Source organism: Eublepharis macularius, chromosome 16 (assembly GCF_028583425.1).
Source record: "Eublepharis macularius isolate TG4126 chromosome 16, MPM_Emac_v1.0, whole genome shotgun sequence".
Taxonomy (NCBI): Eukaryota; Metazoa; Chordata; class Lepidosauria; order Squamata; family Eublepharidae; genus Eublepharis; species Eublepharis macularius.
In genome coordinates, this window is record NC_072805.1 from 48,935,471 (window position 1) to 48,957,263 (window position 21,793).

The 21,793-nt window shown below is 53.8% G+C and overlaps 1 protein-coding gene across 2 annotated transcripts in view; it reads left to right on the forward strand.

The window, feature by feature from the left end:
* ZFHX3 (zinc finger homeobox 3) overlaps positions 1-21,793 on the forward strand; it is a 136,393-nt gene that overhangs the window by 30,469 nt on the left and 84,131 nt on the right. For both annotated transcript variants that reach the window (XM_055000204.1, XM_055000205.1), the window contains exon 2: positions 17,357-20,124. In XM_055000204.1, coding sequence (XP_054856179.1) covers positions 17,403-20,124 — 2,722 coding nt within the window. In that variant the 5' untranslated portion in view covers positions 17,357-17,402. The remainder of the gene's footprint in view (positions 1-17,356; positions 20,125-21,793) is intronic.

Below are 21,793 nucleotides of genomic sequence, written 5' to 3' on the forward strand. Positions count from 1 at the left end.
TCGTGTCTGCTTGTTGGGGTAGAGATGCGCCTCGGGTTGGGTGCGGGAGAGCGTGGCGTGGCTCCAGGCTTCCTTAGGCCTGACGGGGGGTTTCCCACCCAGGGTCGGTCTGTTTTCCCAGTGCTGCATTTGGAGAGGAATTTTGCTCCAGAGACGGATTGCCAGCTGCCTTGGATGTATGGGCTCAGTGGACAGCATGCCAAAGGAGAAAGGGCAGGGGGTCTCTGGGGCAGCACTCTGGCCTGTTGCTTGCGGTTGTCATATTGGGCCCAGGAGTATCCAGGATTGATGTGTGGGAGCCCAGATATTAGTGGCGGTGCCTGAAAGGCTCCATGGGAATGCTGTGCTTGGTGGGGTTGGGAGGCAGCCAGCCTCACCCGCATTCCTTGTAGCGACCGCACGACACAAGCCCTTCCCCGTTGCTGTATGCCTGACAATACAGGACCAGGTCCTGGGCTCCCTGGTGAGCATAAGGGGCCACTGAGGCGATGCCCGTGCTGTGGGCAAGCTTGCTTGAGCCCTCTGCATGGGCGGCGGCTGGGCTGGCCCTCTGCCTGCCGCCCCTTGGGAAGTTCTGGGTGGGGTGGCCAGGAGAGGCTGTACAAGGAGAGCGCAGGAGCCCTTTCCGCTGGCCTGGAAGAGCAGGGTCTGGAGAGTGCCGCTCCCTGGGGCAGCCTGGCCACTAGCGCGGGGTGGGGTGGGGGTTGGCTGGAGCCCTCCCCCCTCTCCTGGTTTTCTCCCTGGGTGACAGCGTCTTGCATTGCAGGAGTTGTGTGAAGGGCTGGGCTGGGGAGGGCTGCAGCAACCGGCACTGGCCCAGGTGATGTTGGCTTTGTTTTCCCTTGGTGGTGATTGAGGCATGAAAGGCCTTCCTGGAAACCTGAGATCACAGCACTGTTAAGCAATCTGAATCGGCCTCCAGCCAGCTGCCTCTTGCATTACCCATTTTGCGGTGCTGCAAAGACTGGGAGGAAGCAGATAGCCTGGGGCTGCCACTTAGGCGGGCAGGCAGGCAGGCAGGATGCCACCACCTTTCAGCAGGGCTTGGCAGCCAGAGCCTCCTAAGAAGGCTTTCCCAGTTCCATGGCGGCCTGACTGGAGAGCTTAGGGGGCCTCGCGCCCCTTTGCTTCATCACCTCGTGCTCTTGTTTTAGTTTTTGCCTTGGTGACTGTATTGGTCAATTCCCGGGAAGCTCGCACAGCTTGGCAGGGGAGTCAGAGTTGAAAATCTTCGTGTGCTGGAGAGGAGGGGAGAGATCTTGAGCAGGCAGGTTTTGCTTCCCGTGATTTCTGGGCCGGGCTGCTGTCCTGGGCTGTATGCAGCGTGTGCCTGTTAGAAGAGAGCCTCTTGCTCTGGGCAGAGGTGGGAGTAGCCGGGGAAAGGACCTTATGCTGCAGCCCTTAGGCCTGAGTGGCTCTAGGTAAAGCCAGGAAAGCTCTCAGGCTGGGGCAAGCAGAGTGACTCCAGCGGGTCTGGGCATTTTGTGCGTGTGGGCGGGGGGAGGTCATCTTATTTGCCCGCCTGTAACAGTGGCGGAGGGTGCCCGTGTGGATCTTCCTCTTCCTCGTGTTTGGAGAGCTGCTGGTTTCTCCCGTGGGGCCATTAGGATATGGAGGGGCCCCGTGGAGAGGCAGTCTGCTGGAGGCAGGAGCAGTCGATCGTTAACTCCTGTGCTGCTCTTGCCAGTTTGAGCCGTCCCTGATTCCACCTTTGGGCTTCAAGACTAAAATGGGACAGCCGGCAGCTCCTCTTTCCATCGCAGAAAGCTGTTCTCACGAGACGCACGCAGGCATTGGGCATGTTGCTGGACCTCTGCTTGAGGTGGGGGCGGGAGGGAGGGAGGGGGGCCCTTGGTTCTCCTGCCCTGAAATGGCTGGTTGCAGTCTTGGCTGGAGACCTGGTTTCTTGCTCCCTAGCGCTTCTGGAACAGATTTTGGACAGGTTGTGTTTCTTCAGATGTTTGGAGCCAGACAAGCCTGTCAGTGGTAGATTCTTCCCTGCTTCCTTTCTCCTCCTCCTCCTCGTCGTCGTCGTCGTCGTCATCATCATCATCATCATCATCATCATCATCATCATCATCGTTCCTTTCTCACTGGGATCCAAGGTGGATTACAACAGTGCAAGTCAACCTACAGTATAATCGCTGGCTCGGACAGTCGCTGAGCCAAGTAGCTTGCCTGCTCATACCTACGTTGGAATGTCTCCAGAGGCCAAGGATGAATCTGTGGGTGGAGGCGCTGCTTCCTGGAGGGCAGGGATTCGGAGGAGGGGGTGCCGGGGAGAGCTCGGTCGGGCCTGTGGGCGGAGCTTTGACTCCTGCTGCCCTCTTGGTCTCAAAGCAAGCCTAGTTTGCAAACTGTCCTCCAAGTCTTTTTTGTGGGAGTAGTTGTGGGTGGTGGGGGGGAGTGGTGGGCTGCCGGCCGTTGTGGAGCGTTCCAGGGCCTCATCAGGGATCCTTTCTGCCCTTGCTTGACAGGCCCCAGCGTGAACTTGGGAGAGGCAAATGGCCTGGGCAGTGACGGCTTTTGCGGCTGCCGCTGCTTTGCCCTGGCTGAACAGAAGGTCCAGGCAGCCTGGCCCAGCTGAGGCTGTGTTTGCGACTGCTGCCTCTGCAGGCCGAGCTCCTTTGCAAAGGGTGTGTGGCCGGCCCTGTTCTCCTTCTCAATTTCCTTTGCCTTGTTAACTCCCTCAGGAGCTAGCTTTCTTTAATTAACGCCCTGGAAAGAATGTTGCTGAATCTCTCCTTTTGAAGGAGGAGATGCTTCTCTCTGTGTGTGTGTGTGTGTGTGTGTGTGTGTGTGTGTGTGTTGGGGCCCCTGGGGGTGGGGGGTGCTATCATGGTCCAGCTCTGTTAGAAGCACAATTGCTGCTGCTGTGCTAATCACATTGCCCAGCATGAGCTTGTTTTACGTGCATGGGCTGGAGACTGCCAGCAAAGGGGTCAGCCTCAGGGCCCCTTGCTAAATTACCCTCCGGGGACACCCTCTCCTTGGGGTTTGCCAGGCGGGGACACACATCTGTCACTCCCCGTGACGGCTGCAGCTGCTAGTCCACCACAGGGGCAATAGGGCTGCTCGTGGCAGCCTTCGCTTTTCCCTGGCAGTGGTCCTACACACACCCTTGCCCCCCCCCCCCAGTTTTTTGTAATTATTGGCAACAGAGTATCATCCTATGTGATGCTTACATAGTATCCTATAACAGCAACAATAACAACATCCGATTTATATACCGCCCTTCAGGACAACTTAACGCCCACTCAGAGCGGTTTACAAAGTACGTCATTATTATCCCCACAACAAAACACCCTGTGAGGTGATTAGGGCTGAGAGAGCTCTGAGAGAGCCGTGACTGGCCCAAGGTCACCCAGCTGGCTTCAAGTGGAGGAGTGAGGAATCAAACCGGGCTCTCCAGATTAGAGTCCCGTGCTCTTAACCACTACACCAAACTGGCTCCTAGTGTAAGAGGTTCTCTAAATTCCCATCTTTAACTCTTTAGCTGCGTTCATTGCAGAGGTACACCTTTCCCTTTATATCTCCCAACAAAAGATGCTAACTTACTTTTTTAAAAAGGAAAACTGGGAATTCATATACATCGTGTTCTGATGTTATAGCAAAATAACAATATTCAGCTGCTGGTTTTTTAAAAGAAAAGAAGCTTGGTTGCATTGGGCAAAGGGGAAAATAGTGATTTGACTTTGCTGTTGGACTTTTTGCTGACTTCTCTCTCACTTCTCTTTGATTTTTACTTTCTAGGATTACTTAGGATTTCTTAACGCTCCTCAAATTTTTCAGTAAAACTGCCCTGGCAGGCCAAGTTATCTGTCACCGCACTGGGAATAATTCTGTGACAATCACAGATGTCAATTCAGGGCATCTGCCCATCTTTGGAGCTGACCGCCGTCTCCCTGTTTTGGCATCCCAGTAAACGGTTTCAGGCCTCCGGGTGTGCAGGAATGACGGCGAGGGCGGCATTTGCCCTTTCAGGCTGCCTTTCTGCCCGAGTCCGGTCAAGCTCCCTTGTGCTCTGCCTGGCTGTTCTCACTGCAGCGCCGTTTGGGGAGCATCGACACAGCACTGCCCTCCGTTCCCCCTCCTTCAGTTCGTTTTCCTCCTGGCGCGCTGCAGGCTTTTCTAAACCTGGTTTGGCATGGCCTGTTTCCACTTGGCAGTGCGTGCCGTGTGGAAGGAAAGGCAGGCCTTCCTGCAGCGGCTGCTGCCCGTTTCAGTGCCAGTTAGTTTCCTGGCCTCATTCCCCACTCCCTGCCACCAGAGGGCCTTGCCAGGCCAGTTTTAACAACTGGGCGAAGGACACTGTGGCACCCTGTTAGTTACCATTTTTTTTAAAAAAAAATGCCTGGAAAACTCCTCTGGTGGGGGGAAGGGAGAGGAGGAGCGGGCGGCTTCAGGGACGGAGGCCAGGCAAGCGCCAAGAAGCCAGATCAGGAGAGGGGCCCTTGGCTGTTGTGGCTGGGGGGGAGCCGCCTGGGTCTCGTGGGCCTCTGAGCAGGGGACCCGAGGGGCTGGAGACGTTTCCTGCTGGCTGTATCGCTGGGGGGGGGGCTGGGGGGGCGGGTGGGTTGTGTGCTGCCCCCCCCCGTGCGACAATGGAGCGTGGCGTCCCCCTCCGCGCTGTGCTTCGAGTGCCTCGTTTTGGGCCCTCTGGTTGGCCCAGGCAAGGCGCCTGGCTTGGCTGCCTTGGGCCTGGTGGTTCTTGGGAGTCTTCTTGGAAGGGACCGGAGGCAGCCTGAGGTGCTCTTGCAGGGCCCCTGCAATTATCATAATAAACAGTTTTATCATCTGCTTGGTAATCAATAATGTGGCTTATGCTCCTTGAGTATCTCGGTGGTATTGATTGCCTTAACAGCTGTGGGAGAGCGGCCCGCTTCTGTTAACCCCTGGGCTGCCGCAGGGCCCTGCCCGAGTCCTCTGGGCCCCCTGGAAGTGCTGGACTTTGGCCATGTGAGTTCTGGCAGAGGCCTGACGCTGCTCCCAGCACTCAGGTGGGCAGGGAATGGGTGGACTTTGCCAGCCTGTGGCTCACCCCGGCTTGCTTTGGGTGCCGTAACACCGTTTCTCCCAGAGCAGAGAGAGCAGCCGCCTCCCTGCTCCTGAGGCCAAGAGGTCGGGATTTATGGAGGCGCTTTTTCTCCTCCTCAAAACCAGAGGCCTCAGGCATGGTTCAGACGCACCCAAACCCTGCGAGGCGGGCTGGGTTTTGCTTCTGGGGGATGTGACCTGCAGATCGGATGGGCCTGACCCACTCTGCTGCTTCTACCAGCCGTGAGCAGGGGCCTGAGGAGACGTCCGGGGCTGCTCTTTCTGTCGGGGGGGGGGGGCGGGGGCTTGGCCTCTCACCTCACCTCTGGGAAGGCTTGTTGAGCTGGGCAGGGGGCCTTGGGGCCCCATCCTTCTCTTAATGGAATTTCCCATCATTGGCTGCGCTGCTGATTTCTGATCAATGAAACTGAAATTGCATCACCTCCTCAGAGGGCTCCGCATACTGTAGGGTTGCTGCTGCTTCCCGCTGTGTCAGTTCCGGTAATACAATCTCCTCAGGCGTGGGATAAAGTAATAAGAAATAAAAATAAAACTCTACAATTAGCAGGAAGCTGAGCCACGTGCTAACCCCTTCAGCGCCGGGGTCCAGAAATGTAGGGGTTTTTGAGTGAGCCCAGAGCAAGACGTGGGGTAGGGTAGAAAACTGCCCCCTTCCTCGGAAGCCGGGCTTCCCGCTGCTGTGCAGAAGCTCACGGAAGTGCCAGAGAGAGGGCTCTTGGGAAGATCGCAGAAGAAAGCCTCCTGCCCTGCCCCTTCGGTGTACCCTCTCTGAGGGCCAGGGGCTCAGGTTGGCGGTGGCTGTTCAACTCCAAGGACTCTTGAATGGAAGAGCATCCCTGCCGCCGCTTGGGCCTGGCTTTCGGGCAGAATCGGCCTTGGTCACCCTGATGGAGGGACCCTGTTGGTTTTCCTGTCTGGGGTAGCCTCTTGAAGAGTTCCAAAATGAAGAAGACCTTTTGAGACCTTAAAAGAACCCACGTGTTGTTTTCGTCAGAACAGTACCCGGACTTCATTAGAATGTACCACCTTGTGAAGTATTAAAGTTACTTTCCACAGTGAAGGTGCGTGTTGTCTTTTCCACGACTTTCTGAAATAAAGAACAGGCGGCAAGCCTCCCTCTGCACCCCTCCGTAGCGGTCGTCTCCCTTGGCCTTGACCTCTGGGGTGACTGGCTGAGATGGGACCGCAGCTGCGGTGCTCTGATCCTGTGCCCGAGGGTGGTCTGGGGGGTAGCTGCTTGAACCCGTGGCACTCGTGCACTGCAGTCTCCAGAGGGCTCCACCCCCCCACCCCCCCATGTTGTTTAGCATCGTCCTGAAGCTGCTGGGAGGGGCTGTCCCGGGTTTCCATGTGCCCAGACTCTGTTGATCTCTGTTGATCTTTCATCCTAATCAGATGAGTCAGGAGAAATCCTGAGCGAGGGTAAATACACTGATGCTTGTTCCAGACGAGACTAAGCTTCAGTGGTAGTCAAGAGTGGTGCTTAGGGAGAATTCAAGTCAGCCTATTCCATGTTCGCCATAAAGGATTGGATTTGCAGCCTGGGTGGTGCCGCGACGCATGCCTTTTCAGGGTTAGGGAGACTGTCGCCCGCTCTGGGATTTGAAGTGTCTTTACCCAGCTGGCAGGCCATTTTGCAGCCTTCCCTTGATAAGCTACATTTGGCCGTATTTATCCATGCTCCAGTCATGTCCAGATTGAACGATTGCGGTGTATTGTACGAGGGGCTGTCCTTGAAGACGGACTGGAAGCGCCGGGCAGTGCAAAATGCAGCAACAAGTATGCTGGCTGGGCTGGGTTGGGGGATGGATGGGTAGCGGTCCCGGTTGCCGGCCTGTGGGGCTCCACTGGAAGAGTCCCCATTGGCTTCTGGGCACAGCCCCAGGCTCTGCTGTTGCCCTTTGAAGCTTTCAGCTGTTGGGGATGGGAGTCGTCCTGAGAGAGCTGCCTGCTCCCATGTGCCCCCCTCCCTTGTCAGGTGACATCCCTGGGGGAGGCCGTTCTCTGTGCCCCCCTCCAGTCTTTCCCAAGTGAGGGGGGCGGCTGCCGAGACGGGGCCTCCGGGGCCAGGTCTCTCCCCCCAGATGTGCCTGGGGCCCAGCCTGTTCTGTCTCAGGCTGTGTGTGCAAACCCTCTTTCTCTCAGGCGTCTGGCTGTTTTCCTAAGTGGATGTAGTCAGCATGGTTTAGTTACACGGGCATCATCTCTGAGTTTTTTGTGCTCGATGCTTTTAAGATGCTGCGGTGCTATCAGGTTCTCTTGTGGCGGCGGCTATATTAAGTTGTTTCTGGTGGTGGTTTTGTTTGTGCCTGTTTTGATGCCATGTCAAGCCCAACCTGGAAGCCGCCTCAGGAACCCTTTGAAGGAGGAGTGATGGGGTAAATTTTTTTCCAAATAAATGAAACCTCTGCCCTGTATGTTACAGTGATGAGTTCTGTTTTTTAAGTAGTCAAAGTACAGCTAGTGAGTGTGGAGCATGACTAGGACTGTTGTGGAGCTGTACAAGGCACCCACATTCAGAGTGCTGTGTGGATGAGCTGGAGAGGACATAAGCGAAATGGGGTCCATCCACTTAACCCTTCAGGGTAATAAATGTGGCCGTGTGTCATCAGTGGCCTTCTACACTCTCTCTTGGTCATTCCCTAAGTTAACATTTGCACACATGGTAGACCTCCCTCTACGCTGAAGGACCCCCCAGATTTGAAGGGGATTAGACAAAGTCGTCCAGTTTTACAGATGCGTGAAGGAGGTGACTGCTGGCTTAAAAGGAAAGAAAGAACCTGACCACTCCTGGACTTACCTGGCTGGCATCACCCCACTGGCAGCTCCAGGCCACCCGGCAGACCTTCTGGTTAATGTCCCTGCCACGGGCATCAGAAGTGGCAGAGCTCATTCCACGACCTGGAAAATGGAGGGCGATCTGGCAGGCAGGTTTCTGGGAAGCTATGAGGCTGGGCTGCCTGCAGGAAATGATGGCCTCATTATTACCTGTGGGTAGATGTGGCCTCCAGGCCCTGGCTGGCTTGGAGTGTGTGGACTGGCTGCTCTTTGGGGTGACTTGTAACAAGACGGTTGCCTGTGTCTAAAACCAAGTTTCAACTTGCCAGGAGAAAGATGGATCTCTCTCCGGGGAAGCCGAAAGCAGTTAGTCTTTAGACCTGTCAAACAGATAAGTTCTTTGAACCAGCTGTTTATCAGTACATTTATTTATATAGGGTTCAATATTGCTTTGCAACTCCTTATCAAACACACAGACACCAATCTAGAGTTTATTTCACTTTATTGAAAATATACCCTAGTTTTTTAATGAAGCAAGTAATCAAAATATAAATGGCTATTAATATGAATCCTATAACAACAGAACATAGAAAGGCAATAAGAAATAAATTCACTAACATTTCTCAATAAATCCTAAGTTTACATTGCTCAAAGTTTCTATGAAATACATAGGTAGAAATAGGTTCTCACCTAGATTCTCCCAAGAGATCTCTTTCATCAGTACCCTGCTTATTCTTTCTGTGTTTGCAATTATATACCTAATCATATGCAAATATTTAGGGTCTATTCACATGATAGCACAAACAAATATTGATTGGTTTGACACTTCACTGAATATTCATAATTTCATAGTACAGCCTTCCAATTAGTTAAAAAATTATGTCATAGTCTGATCTGCAAGAGAATACTATAAATCTCTGACAAGTGTCAAGAAAAAGTTAAGTTGGGCGATCACCATTGGTTGAATCTCTGATAGAGGAACATCAATCTCGGTAGAGTCCACTATTTTAATTAATTGTCAAAGGATGAGAGCACACCTGCTGAATTACCTTACACACAGAAAAAATACACTGAAAGTTCATGCTAAGTTTAAAAGTTCATCTGGAGAGTACAGAGGCTAGGCCTAGTATTGTTCAGTATTGATTATTGGCATATGACTTTAATCTATATTGGCATAACAGACTGGCATGAAGGTGAGGTGGAGGGGGTATGTGAAAGCATGCCTTTGGCAGCAGGACCGGGGAGGGAGGGAGGCAGGCAAGGGGTGGGCAGCCTGTGCTCCGGGGACCTTCACTCTCCTCGCTCGGCCAGGCAGGGCGTGGCGGGAGGCGTTTGCTGGCTGGGCTGGCTGTGTGCAGGCATTCTGTACATCTGTGCCCGCCTCCCCCCGCCCCGCAGGCTATTTCCACTGTGGAAGATGATGCAGGTGGGAAGGCAAGATTCCTTCCTCCTCCTGTGCTGTGGTCCCAATCAGGCCCCACAGCAATTTTGCCCCTGAGGACTGGCAGGTGCTATATGGCTGCCAGTCCCCAGGGCAACTTGTGTTAACTTTAATGGTTAGTTAGTTTTTCTGTTACTTGGTCAAGTGCAAACACATTCTCCCCCCCCCCCCCTGCCCCAACCTGCATTGGAAAGCTTTGTGGAAAGATCATGTGCTCATGTTTGTGACCAACCATCCAGTTGCCATGCGCCGTAGCTTCACGCTGCCTTGTCAGTTACTCCCCTTCCTGCCCGCAGCTGAGCTGGCCAATTAGAACAAGCGCTCCGCCAGTTCTCCGAATTCCCAGTTGTAACATTTCACGTGGCATCTTCTCTTGCCAGTAGTCAGCATGAGAAAAATGGCATCGCCGCAGGTTGGCAAGCAGCAGTGCGTGAGGAGGCGCCGTCTCCCCTTTTCTAGGAAGCCCTTTGAAGACCGGTCTGCTCAAACAGGCGAGGCACGGCCTGGAAACGAACCTGAAAATAACCATGGAAATTTACAGGATGCTTTTCTGGAAATCATGGAAATGCCCCCCCAAAGCCATTTTTGGATGGATTTTTGCTTTGGGGATTTGAGAAACCTGAGTAGTGTGCAGTATAAATTCAACTGTCTAACAGACAAACATTTCATGTGCCTGACGAAGGCAGGTCTAACTCAAGAAAGTTTATGCTGGAATAAATTCCCCACGACTCCTGCTTCATTTTGATCACGCAGGTGAACTGGGCTGCCCTTCTGGAATTGCAGTCACGTTGGTGGTCGGCAGGAACTCTCTGCCTTCAGACCGTGGGGCTTGTCCAGAGGAAACGGTGGCAGAAGATACTGCTGCTTCATGCAACACTCGATCCATTTGTGGAGTGAAAAAGTGGCGCTGAACATTTTTGTGAGGTGGGGTGTCTTGGCCACGCCTGCTAGCTGGGAAGAGACCGGCCCTTTTGCAGACAGTGTCTCTCCTGAGCGTGGTTGCGCGGGCAAACTGGAGTGTTTTTGCTCGCCCTTGGATGCTGCTGCGGGGCAGGGCTTTGGCACCTATTTCAGGGGATATGCTTGGCAAAGATAAAAGGCTGTGCCAGAAGTTAAGCTAACATTATGCAAATTAGATTAGTGATTTTAGCGTTAAAGAGCAAAATGGAATTGTAGGTATTTTGAATTGTTAACATGCTGCTGACCTGTTTTTTATTGTTGTGTTGTAATCTTTTTTGGAAACTTTTGTTCAGTTAGCTGCCTTAAGTAGGGATCAATAGATGTAGAGTGCAAGATACAAGTATTTTAAAGCACTCTTAAACTGTGGCAGTGCTGAGCCGAGGAAGGATATACCCTGTGCTGTGGGTCTCTGGCATCTGCTCCTTGGAAATCTGCTGCTGTTTCTCTCTTGGATCATGGCTGATCTCTTCCAGGAGCTGTTGTATATCTTGTGGCAGTGAATACCACAAGATAATTATTTGTTGTGTAGAGCAATGGCTGACGCCCTGTTCTAGTGTTACAGGAGATGGTGAAAAACGCTTCTTATCCACTCCCCATATGATTCAAAATTTTATAAATGTGTCCCCCCCCCCCACCCACGGTTTGTGTGTTTTCTTAAACTAAGAAGCCCCAAACAGTCTAGCTTTTGCTTCTAGGCGAGATCTTCATTCCCAGAATGATTTTCATTTCGTCTTTTGTGCCGTTTCCAGTTCTACAGGAAAAACTGAACGTTAGGATCCAAGGGTCAGGGTGTGTGCCTGCAGGGCAGCCAGGGGCAGGCCTTGACAAATTTTCTTTGCATGTAGGAGACAATCCAGAAATTGATGGGCAAGAGTCATTTTTCAGCCGTCAGGGTTTTGTATTTCTATTTGTCTGATCCCAAATCCTGATTTCCTCTTTGTCTCTCCCCGCCCCCCCCCCCATCAGTAGCTGGACGGCGGTGGGGGTGGCAAGAAAGCACAGCCGCAGGGAATGCACTTCCTGCTGCAGCCCTGCTCTTTGTTCTGGGGACTGACCGTGCCAAGACGTGCCCTTGCTGCCGCCGCTTCACCCCTCGCCCCCAACTCGCCTCTGCCCTAGTATTCCTCCTGCTTTCTCCATCTGATTTTTAGAAAAGATCTCTGTTCTAATGCCAACTGTTATTTGCTGCATCTCTGCCAGCATTTCTTTGCTCTGAAGTTTTGAGGTCTGCTCCAGGCAAGCCTTGGTTCCCTCGTGTTTGGGGAGAGGGTTAAATGAAAAAAACTTCAGATTTTTCTGCAAACCTCGGGATTCCTCCAGATTTTATCTGTCTGTTCATTGCTCCAGAAAGCTGGTATTTTTAAAAATGCATGTGCTGAGGCCTTGTTTGAGATTAGGGCTATGATAAGGCTGAGCCCGAACTGCTGCCTGCTCGCTGGCCAGCCTGCCTCGAGCTTCACTGCCTTCACATTGCAGTGGCTGCCAGTCTCCGCTGCCCATCCGCAGTGCCGCCTCCGCCAAGGGGAAAGCGGGCTTGCCTCTATGGAGCTCAGAAGGAAGCCTTGGGCTGAATTTGTCCTTGTGCAAGAGCAGCCTGCCGGCAGCTGTTCTCACCAAGGCAAGAGCGTTCCCTGCCGGGGGCGGGTGAAGATTTGCTGTGATCCCCTTGGTTCCCTCTCAGACTTTCCAGGTCATTCCGCAGCTGCCCCGGTCTTTTCTGTCCCCACTTCTGCTTCACCACTGTTGCACCAATATAGATAAAAGCACATGGCAATAATCAATACTAAACAGTACCAGGCCATGTACTTGCATTCTAGATGAACTTTCAAACTTTGCGTGAACCGTCTGTGTTTTTTTTTCTAAGTGTTAGGTAATTCTAACAGGTGTGCTTTAATCTTTTGACACTTAATTAAAATAGTGGACTCTGTCGAGATAATTGTTCATCTATCAGAGATTCAACCAATAGTGATCTCTCAACTCTTTCAGTCATTTCTCAGAGATTTATAGTTTTGTTTTGCAAGTTTGAGTATAATGTCATTTTTTACTAATTGGAAGGTTATGCAATAGAAACTATGAATATTCAATGAAGCATCAGACCAATTATTGTTTGTTTGTGCTATCACATGAAAAAGATCTTAGATATTTGCATATGATAACTTATAAAAATGCAAATTCAGATAGAATGTCAGAGCTCTGATGGAAGAAATCTCTTGAGAGAATTTAGGAGAGAACTTATTTTTACCTATGCATTTCATAGAAACTTTGATTATGTTAAACTTGGAATTTATTAGGAAATGTTAGCAAACTTATTTCTTATTGCCTTTCTGTGTTCTGTTTTTATAGGATTTATATTAATAACCGTTTATGTTTTAATTACTTGCTTCATTAAAAAACTAGGGTGTATTTTCAATAAAGTGAAATAAACTCTAGACAGGCGTCTGTGTGTGTTTGATAAGGAGTTGCAAAGCAGTATCGAACCCTATATAAAATAAATGTACTGATCAACAGGTGGTTCAAAGAACTTAATCTGTTTGACAGGTCTGAGAACTAATTGCTGAAAGTTTTCCGAGAGAAAGATACACCTTTCTCTTGGTCAGTGGAAGCTCGGTTCCGACACGGGCAAAAGCTCGTCCCACCACAGCACAGGTTTGCTGGGCCTTCCTGTCCAGCGGGCTGAGTTGACAGGTTTCCGTTCCAGTCTGAGTTTGTGCTTGTCCGGAAAGAGCGCTAAGGTGGAAGGATTGTGTGGCGTCTGGAACAGGGCCAGAGATGCTGGCTGTGGGGGTTTGTGACCCGCTCACTAGCCATGGCTAGACGCGCTGGCCTCTCGCGTACAGCTCCTCCCTGCCGCCAAGGGCTAGTGGTGGCTTCTTGATGATCGCAAGCGCTGTTGCATGTGGAGCGGAAAAGCCTCCTAGACATCTTGCTGCCATTTCACTTCCCTCACAGGCTGTGGCCTTGCAGGGCTCTTCCGGTTTCACATGAGGAAAACTAGGGTCAGGGACAGATGGGTTCCCTTCTCCAGTCCAAATGCCAAATTGGGTTGGGGTGAGGAATTTCTGCCAAGCTCGTCCATCATTGGCAGCTCCCTGGGTTTTGTCACCATGAAGAAGGGAAGGGAAGGGAAGGCAGGATTCTCTCCGGTGACACAAAGAAAGAGTGGTGTGGGAGGGGCTGGGGAAGGCAGGCAAGGGGAAGTCCCCCCCCCCGCCCCTGCTCTAGAAAGCCCCTTCTGAAGCTCCTCCTCCAGCTGCTCAAGGGTTCAGCGTGGCCCGAGGCCCATCGACGGCTGCAAGTCATGTTGCCCGAAGGGAACCTCTGCATCCCAGCGCTGGGGAAGGCCTTCGCTTCTCCGCCCCGCTTGTTGGCCCTCCAGGTCATCTGCTTGGCCAGGGCTTCGTGCAGCAGGATGCCGGCCTAGCTGGCCTCTCATGGTCGGATCCAGCAGGGCTGCTCCTGCTCCTGCCTGGCCCTGGCCTCTTTTGTGGGAACTCTCGGAGCTGCAGTGGGGAGTAGGGCAGCGTTAAAAGGAGGGCAGGCTGGGGAGAGAGCTCTGGGGGAGGGGGGGCTTTGGGTTCTCACTTGCAGCGCTAATGGAAGAGCATTGATCTTACGGGGAGCCGCGTTTGCAGGCGGAGCCCTAATCGAGCTGCCCAGTTGACATCTGCCTCCTATATCCCCTTCATGGCTGGGGGAGCTCAAGAGGATGGATGGATGGATGGATGGATGGGAGGAGGAGGAGTAGTCCGGACAGCGCTTTGGGCTTTGGGCATCCTCCTCTGGCCTGAGTGGGTATTATTATCATTTCTATTTTCCACTCTCCACCGATTGTTTGGGCTGGAAGTTTGGTCCCTTGGATTTTAACTGAGAATCTGGGAGTCACCATGGTAGGCAGCCATGTTCCCAGTAGTGCAGCTGTTTGCAGCTGGCCAGCTGTTATCCTGTCTGTGCAGATATTATTTATTTATTTTCACTTATAGTCTGCTTTTCTCACTGCAACCTAAGGTGAATGATGAGTATGTTAAAATCAGATTACAAAATATGATAACATCAGGCAATCAGAAAGCGAATTACAAGATATGATAACATTTCAGTCTAACAGCCAGGATTTCCAGCAAGACAAAATAATGCAGTTGAGCTGGGCTGAAATTGTAGAACAGAGGAGGGCGGCAAACACTGCATGCAAACATACAAGGTAGGAAGAAAACCCATGTGGCAGCATATCTGATGGAGGAGTTACATTCTGGGCTTTGCGACTGCAGTTGGCTGCTGCTCCTCAGTTGACTACAAGTTTTGGATGCCCCGAGCATTCCCGAGTGGGGGGCCGTGGCCAAACTGGCACGTCCCATGGAAGCTGATGTTATTATGTGTGAGGTCAGTTGATTGGGAGAGAGTGGCTCCCAAGGTCTTGGGCTGGTAACCAGTAAGCAAGTAAAGGGGGTGGGGACGGAACAAGAGCCTTGGCAGGGGCTGCTGCCTTCCTTGGTTAACTTGCTGGGGAGGGGGAAGGGCAGTCAGAGCAGCCGGGAGGCCAAAGAGCCCACCAATTAATTGGGAAGCATTTGCCGGTTTCTCTGGCCTGGCCTGGCCTGCAGAGGAGATTGGCTTTCCTGTCAATAAACAAGTCCCTAGTGCAGCATCAAAGCCGCAGTCCTTTATCAATCGCAGCCTCCTCTTCCCGCTTGTTCCTGTAACTTACCAAGCATTTATGACATTGATTTTACAATCAGGCTGTTAACCCTCCCGCCCCATCAGCCCTGCCAACCCTGTTGGCCCAAGCTGTCAATCAGGCCGCTTGCAGCCAATCAGCAGCTCTGCTGAGGAGGCTGGTTTGTCTTCTTGGCTCTCCGTTTTGGGCAGCCAGTTGTGTTTTTGTGCCTCTGCCCCCTGGTGAAAGCTTTTGGCCGCCACTCCCTTGCTAAATTTTTCAAGTGTGAAATGCCTGCAAGAAAGCGGCGAAGGTTTCTCCTCCTGCTGGACTAGAGAGGCCTGCAGAGAACTGAGAAGCCGTGAAGACGTCATGTGCCCCTGCCAACAGCACGATGGAGCAGGCCTCTTCCATCGAGGGTGGACGGTGATGGGCCGCCCCAGAGAAGCCGTCGCCCGCTCCTGGCCTAGGCAGTGTCGTGCCAGCCGGCGGCGTGCTTCATTGAGGGCTGGGGGGCTGCGCTGCAGCGTGCCTCCATCCAAGGAGAGCTGTTGAGTTGCCCGGTTGGTGTCAGGCTTCAAAACGGGTGGGAAGGCTTTGAGGTCTCGTCTTGACCTTGTGGTCCCTTTGCAGCCTGAGGGTTCGTTTCAGTCCTTATATCCTGCTTTTCTCTGAAAAGGACTCAAAGCAGCCCACCGCAAAAATAATACATAAACAAAGCAGTGCGTAAGGGGGAAAAAATCAAAGCCAGTACCTCTCAGGCTAGCCCTGGATTCTTTGGCCGGCTTGATGGACATCTCCGAGTGCGAGCCACAGACGGGGCCAAGAGCCCTCTGCCTTAAGCCTTTGGCCACACTCAGGTTTCAGAAGGAACCTGAGCCCGGAGGAGGCAAAGTAGTCCTCAGCAAAGAGGCCCCGCCTCTTCCTCCTTTGCGCCTTCCCTGCTGAAATGAAACCACGAGGAAAGTAGCAAGAAAAATGGAAGCAGTTGGGGGTCTTGGGAAGTCTCTGGCTGCTGCGGGGTGCTGGTGGGCCTTGGGAGAGGGGCTCCCCTGGGCTCCCCTACTTGCTTTGGCTTCAGCTTTCAGCAGCCCTCCCCCCACCAAGAAAGCAGGAGGGGCTGATAGCCCCTGCCTCTTACTCCTGCCCCTGCCTTGGGGCGGTGGGGGGGGGGGCGCCCTTAGCTTTCCTGGGACTTGGCCCCCAGGGCGGTAGCCTCTTTGTCCTTGGTTTCCCCTCCTGACTTTCACTTCCTCTCTGTCTGCTGTAGGTGGATGGAACTAGTCAGGTTCCAGGTCCTGAAGTTTGGCTGCTGTGTTCCCTAAGAGCGCCCTGCCTGCTGTTGTGCAGCTATCCGATGAAGCTGAAAGTGGCTCCGTGCCTTTCTAAGGGGCATTCAGGCTGGTGCTTGCGGGGGGAGAGGGGATTCATGTGCCTAATGAGTCCTCGGAGAGCACATTTTGGGGGGGCCAAAACTCTTTTTGAGCCGTGCTTTCCTGAGTGGTGTGGTCGCTGTGGGCACAGGACGGTGTGAACAAAACAGGGCTTCAGTGCCCAGTCCAGGTACATCTCAGTGGCGTAAGAAAAGGTGGGTGGCCAGGGCTGCCACGAGGCATTCTAAGCCCCCAGACCAGGATTCTCTCTGCCCTCCCTAATGCCCAGACCCAGCCAAATGCACGTAACACAAATCACACAATATTTGCGGCTTCACCGGCCCCTGGGGTTTTGCCTCTTCCCCCCCACCCCCGGCAGCTCTTAAGAGCAAGAGCACCTTCCAGGGAGGGCAAGGAGTAGAGGTGGGGAGCCAGTGCTGTACAAAGCCTTCCTTTCTGTTGCCCCCCCCCCACACACACACACCAGTAATCACAGGAGAAGGAAGGAGCCTAGGATATGGACTGCACAAAGGGCAGGGCAGGGCAGGGCAGGGCATGGCTTTCTCGTACCCTCAGCACATTGCAGTTCTGTGACTGAGGGAGCCTGACCTTGGTTCGGAGCCCTGCACGTGGCCTGGAAGTTAGTGGGGCAGCCTGGAGCCAGTCCCTTTCCCTTGGGCTCACCGCTCTTTCAGGGCAAAGTGGGGGAGGGAACCATGAAGGCCACTCCAAGCTCATTCAGGATCCAAGCGCATAGGCTGTTCTTGCCACTTGGCACCTGCTAGCTGGAGGCCCTGGGAATGAGAAGCAGGCCTGCTGCCCCTGTTGCCAAGGGGGAAACAAGCGCCCAGCCACCTCCTGTGGGTCCTGGGAGGCATCGGGACTCGGCTCTTCACAGTGGCCAAGGAGGCCGGGGTGTCTGCGAATGGGCCCTGCTGCGGTGCGGGTGGGGTCCTTGGGAACTTCTGCCCTCTTTTCTCTGTCTCTTGCAGGCTTGGTAGTGGACAGGAGCTGTGTGAAAAGGCAGCTGGTGCTTCCTCCTGACTGACCTGCCTCTTTCTCTTTCTTTCTCCCTTCCCTCTCTGTGTCTGCCTTCAGGTCCGAGCCATACTGGGTGCAATGAACACTCCGTGCAGGCCTCGCCATGGAAGGCTGTGACTCGCCCATCATCTCGGGGAAGGACCATGGCCGTGCTCTTCCTCCGCACCAGCCGTGGACTGAGCTCGGCAGCAAGCCTAGTGCCATGGAGCAGGCTAGGGCAGACAGCCACGGAGCCCTAGGCAGCCAGCGGGCTCCTTTCAGCGAGCCCTCTGCAGACAGGGCTGCGGCCTCTGGCCCCAGCGCCGAGCCGGCCAGTAAGGAGGTCAGCTGCAACGAATGTGCCGCCTCCTTTGCCACCTTACAGACCTACATGGAGCACCACTGCCCGGGGGGCTCCCGCTCGCTGCTCCTCCCGCTGCCAGAGGAGAGCGGGAGTGACACTGGGGGGGAGGAGGAGAGCGACGTGGAAAACCTGGCCGGGGAGATCGTCTACCAGCCCGATGGCTCTGCGTACATTGTGGAAAGCCTCAGCCAGCTGGGCCAGAGCGGGGGGGCCTGTGGGGCTGGCCACGGCACCAGCAGTGGGGCTCTCCCCCCTCTCTTTCTGAACTCTCTCCCCAGTGCGGGGGGCAACGCAAGCGAGCCCACTTCTGCTGCGCCAGCCTACCCACAGATCATCAACACTTTCCACATAGCCTCATCCTTTGGGAAGTGGTTTGAGGGCTCGGATCAGGCCTTCCCGGATACCTCGACCCTGGCAGGGCTCAGCCCTGTTTTGCACAGCTTCCGCGTGTTTGATGTGCGCCACAAAAGCAACACGGATTACCTGAACAGCGACGGTTCTGCCAAAAGTTCCTGCGTATCCAAAGATGTTCCAAATAATGTGGACCTGTCCAAATTTGATGGCTTTGTGCTCTATGGGAAGCGGAAGCCCATCCTGATGTGTTTTTTGTGCAAGCTGTCCTTTGGGTACGTCCGCTCGTTTGTGACCCATGCAGTGCATGACCATCGAATGACTTTGAGTGAGGAGGAGCGGAAAATTCTTAGCAATAAGAACATCTCCGCTCTTATCCAAGGGATAGGCAAAGACAAAGAACCTCTCATCAGCTTCTTGGAACCAAAAAACAAAAACTTTCCACACCCTTTAGTTTCCACAGCTAACCTCATAGGCCCGGGACACGGTTTCTATGGCAAATTCAGTGGGATTCGAATGGAAGGGGAAGAGGGTACCCAAGTGGGGGCTGCCAGTGGAGCTGAAAAGCCCCAGTCATGTCTCTTGGCACCTGGGGCCCTCTTGAACCTTGGCGGGCTAACGAGCTCAGCTCTGAAGACCCCAATTACCTCAGTCCCTCTGGGCCCACTGGCTTCCAGTCCGACCAAATCCTCCGAGGCAAAGGACCCTGGGCTGGCCGAGTGTGAAAAGCAAGAACTGGCCAACCAGGACAGCCTTTCAGAGAAAGCAGAGCTAGCTGGGGAGGAGGGAGTGGAGGAGGAGGAGGAGGAGGGAGTGGAGGAGGGAGTGGAGGAGGAGGAGGAAGAGGAGGAGGAGGAGGAAGAGGAGGAGGAGGAAGAGGAGGAGGAGGGGTGCAAAGGGCTGTTCCCAAGTGAGCTGGAGGATGAGCTGGAGATAAGGCCTCCCAAGGAGTCTGGGGTTGTGGCAAGTGATGGCGGCAGCGGCGGCAGCAAAAAGGAGCTTGCTCTCTCAAACCAAAGCATTTCTCCCATAATGCCTAACGTGCTCCAGAGCCTGTCCAGGGGCACGGCTTCTTCTAGTTCTAATTCTGCTTCTTCCTTTGTCTTTGATGGTGCAAACAGGAAGAATTGTTTAAGCTTTAACAGTGAAGGCAGTGAGGGTGGCAGGAGGCTGGACTTCAGCGACGAAAGTGCCAATAAAGACAATGCCCCCCTGCTGGAACCAAATGAGAGTGCGGAGGGCGAGGAGGGGAGCTGCCTCTCCCATCACCAGCATTCTGGGCCCCTCTGCGAGCTTGGGGGCGGGGAGTGCCCTTCGGGGAGTGGGGTGGAGTGCCCCAAATGCGACACTGTCTTGGGCTCCTCGCGGTCGCTGGGCGGCCACATGACCATGATGCACTCGCGCAACTCGTGCAAGACGCTCAAGTGCCCCAAGTGCAATTGGCACTACAAGTACCAGCAGACGCTTGAGGCCCACATGAAGGAGAAACACCCCGAGCCGGGAGGCTCTTGTGCCTACTGCAAGAGCGGGCAGCCCCACCCACGGCTGGCCCGGGGCGAGAGCTACACGTGTGGCTACAAGCCTTTCCGGTGCGAGGTATGCAACTACTCCACCACGACCAAAGGCAACCTCAGCATCCACATGCAGTCCGACAAGCATCTCAACAACATGCAGAACCTGCAGAATGGGGGTGGGGAGCAAGTGTTCAGCCACTCTGCCGGGGCTGCGGCGGCTGCTGCTGCCGCTGCTGCAGCCGCCGCTGCCGCGGCAAACATGGGAAGCAGCTGTGGGGCCCCCTCCCCTACCAAACCAAAAAGCAAACCCACGTGGCGGTGCGAGGTGTGCGACTATGAGACCAACGTGGCCAGGAACCTTCGCATTCACATGACCAGTGAGAAGCACATGCACAACATGCTGCTGCTGCAGCAGAACATGAGCCAGATGCAGCACAGCCGCCACTTGGGCCTGGGCAGCCTCCCTGCCGAGGCCGAGCTCTACCAGTACTACTTGGCGCAGAACATGGCCCTGCCCTCCCTGAAGATGGACAGCGCCGCTTCCGAGGCACCCTTCCTGATGGGCAGCTTCCAGCTGGACCCCACCAACCCCGTAGCCTCCCTGGCCCCATCTCTAGGTGAGGGGGTTGTGTTGGGGAGGGAGGGTGGGGGGGCACTTACCGTACGTGGATTCGTGTGGTTGGGGCTCCTGCCGTCGCGGGCCAGGCAGCCTCTGGCTGAACTGAAGGAAGCCTGCTCGGCTGGGGCTCTCCTGGGGGCTCCTGGGCCGTGTGCCTGTGTCGGGGGGCAGGCTGGGTAAGGCTGGAATGGCAGGGATGTGATGGGGCGCAGCGGTGGGCTTACGAGTGGACGTGAGCCGTGCCTGTTTCCCACCTCTGCAGAACCTCTGCAGGCTCTCTCGGTCTGTCTGTCAAGGGAAGGGCCAAGGCAGGCTTGTCCTCGAAACACGGGGAGGGCAGCGCTTTGGATTTCTGCAGCAGGACTTTGGCGGATGTGTCATCCGTTCTGGAGCCAGGAGGAAAGCGAGGGTGGGCAGCTGCATATTCTGGAACCATCTTGTTCTTAATAAGACCCGTGGGTTGTGGAGGTTTCTTATTGCTAGGCCGATTCCTAGGTATGCTCAGTTTTACTTCCATAACTGAGCTTGACACGAGTGGCTTAGTTGATGATCTGGACTGGTCTGCTTCAGGAAGGGTGTTCCTTGGGGCTAGCTGTAAAAATCCCATCATCAAGGTGCTTCAAATCCCCTTGCCATCCGGCCAGCTCTTTGAAAATCAGTAGGAAAACCACTGAGGAGTCCTGGGAAGGGCAAACTTACCTCTTTGTAGGGAGGGCTCTACTTTGCCCCCCCCCCCCGTGCCAGTGGGGGAGGACTTTGGGCCTTTTTTAAACTCAGCCATTTACATACTGCTTTAACCAAACAAAAAGCCTCTACCTGCTTTCATTGTGGAGGGGGATTTGGAGTTTTTACCTGGACCAACATGGCAGACTTCAATATAGAACAGAAATCTTTGACTTGAATTTAGAATTTTTGAGTGAGCCTTCCTTGTGAAATGCTAACAAGCTTTTCAGAGAGCTGTATTTACAGTTTGTTACCTGTTCATTCAAAACCTTTTGTCCAATATATTCTCTGCCATTGATAGTTTTTATTGGACACATAACTAAACATTTACAATCCTTGCAAAGGCCGTTGTCCTTTGACCAAGGCAGTGTTGTTCCTGTATAGGTCATGAGAATGGCAGCCGTTGTGGGAAATGCTGCAGGAAGCCCTGGCCCAGGGGGGAGCGGGACTTTGGGGCCCTTCTTGGTTGAAGGGGAGGGGGGGTGGCATAGCAAGGAGCCAAAGGTGACAGCAGTGTTCTGTGGTCAGGGGCAAAAAAAAAATGTTCCCTGTATAGGACTGCTGAAGAGGGGTGTTTGTGATTATTTTGTGGAAGTCTGTCTTAATGTGCTGAATTGTGTGTGAGGAGGAGGAGGCGTGGAAGAGAGACCTTCCCGTGGGAGCTACTGGACAACCTGTTCCCCTCCATGAGTTTCCCTCCTGTTCTTGTGCCGCTGTTTTCTGCTGCCCTCTGTGAAGGGTGATGGCACTGGGGTGGGACTTGCTCACAGCTAAACCAGGCTTGAATGCAGCCAAAGGCCGTTCTGTTCTCGGCTGTTTCCGTTTTTGCCCCACGAATCCAAGTTCTGGGTGGTCTGGCTGACGTGTCCAAGTACAGCCGCCTGGTTGCTTGGCTTCTCCTTACATAACAAGATGCACCTCTTAACAGTGGAGTCAGCGGTGTG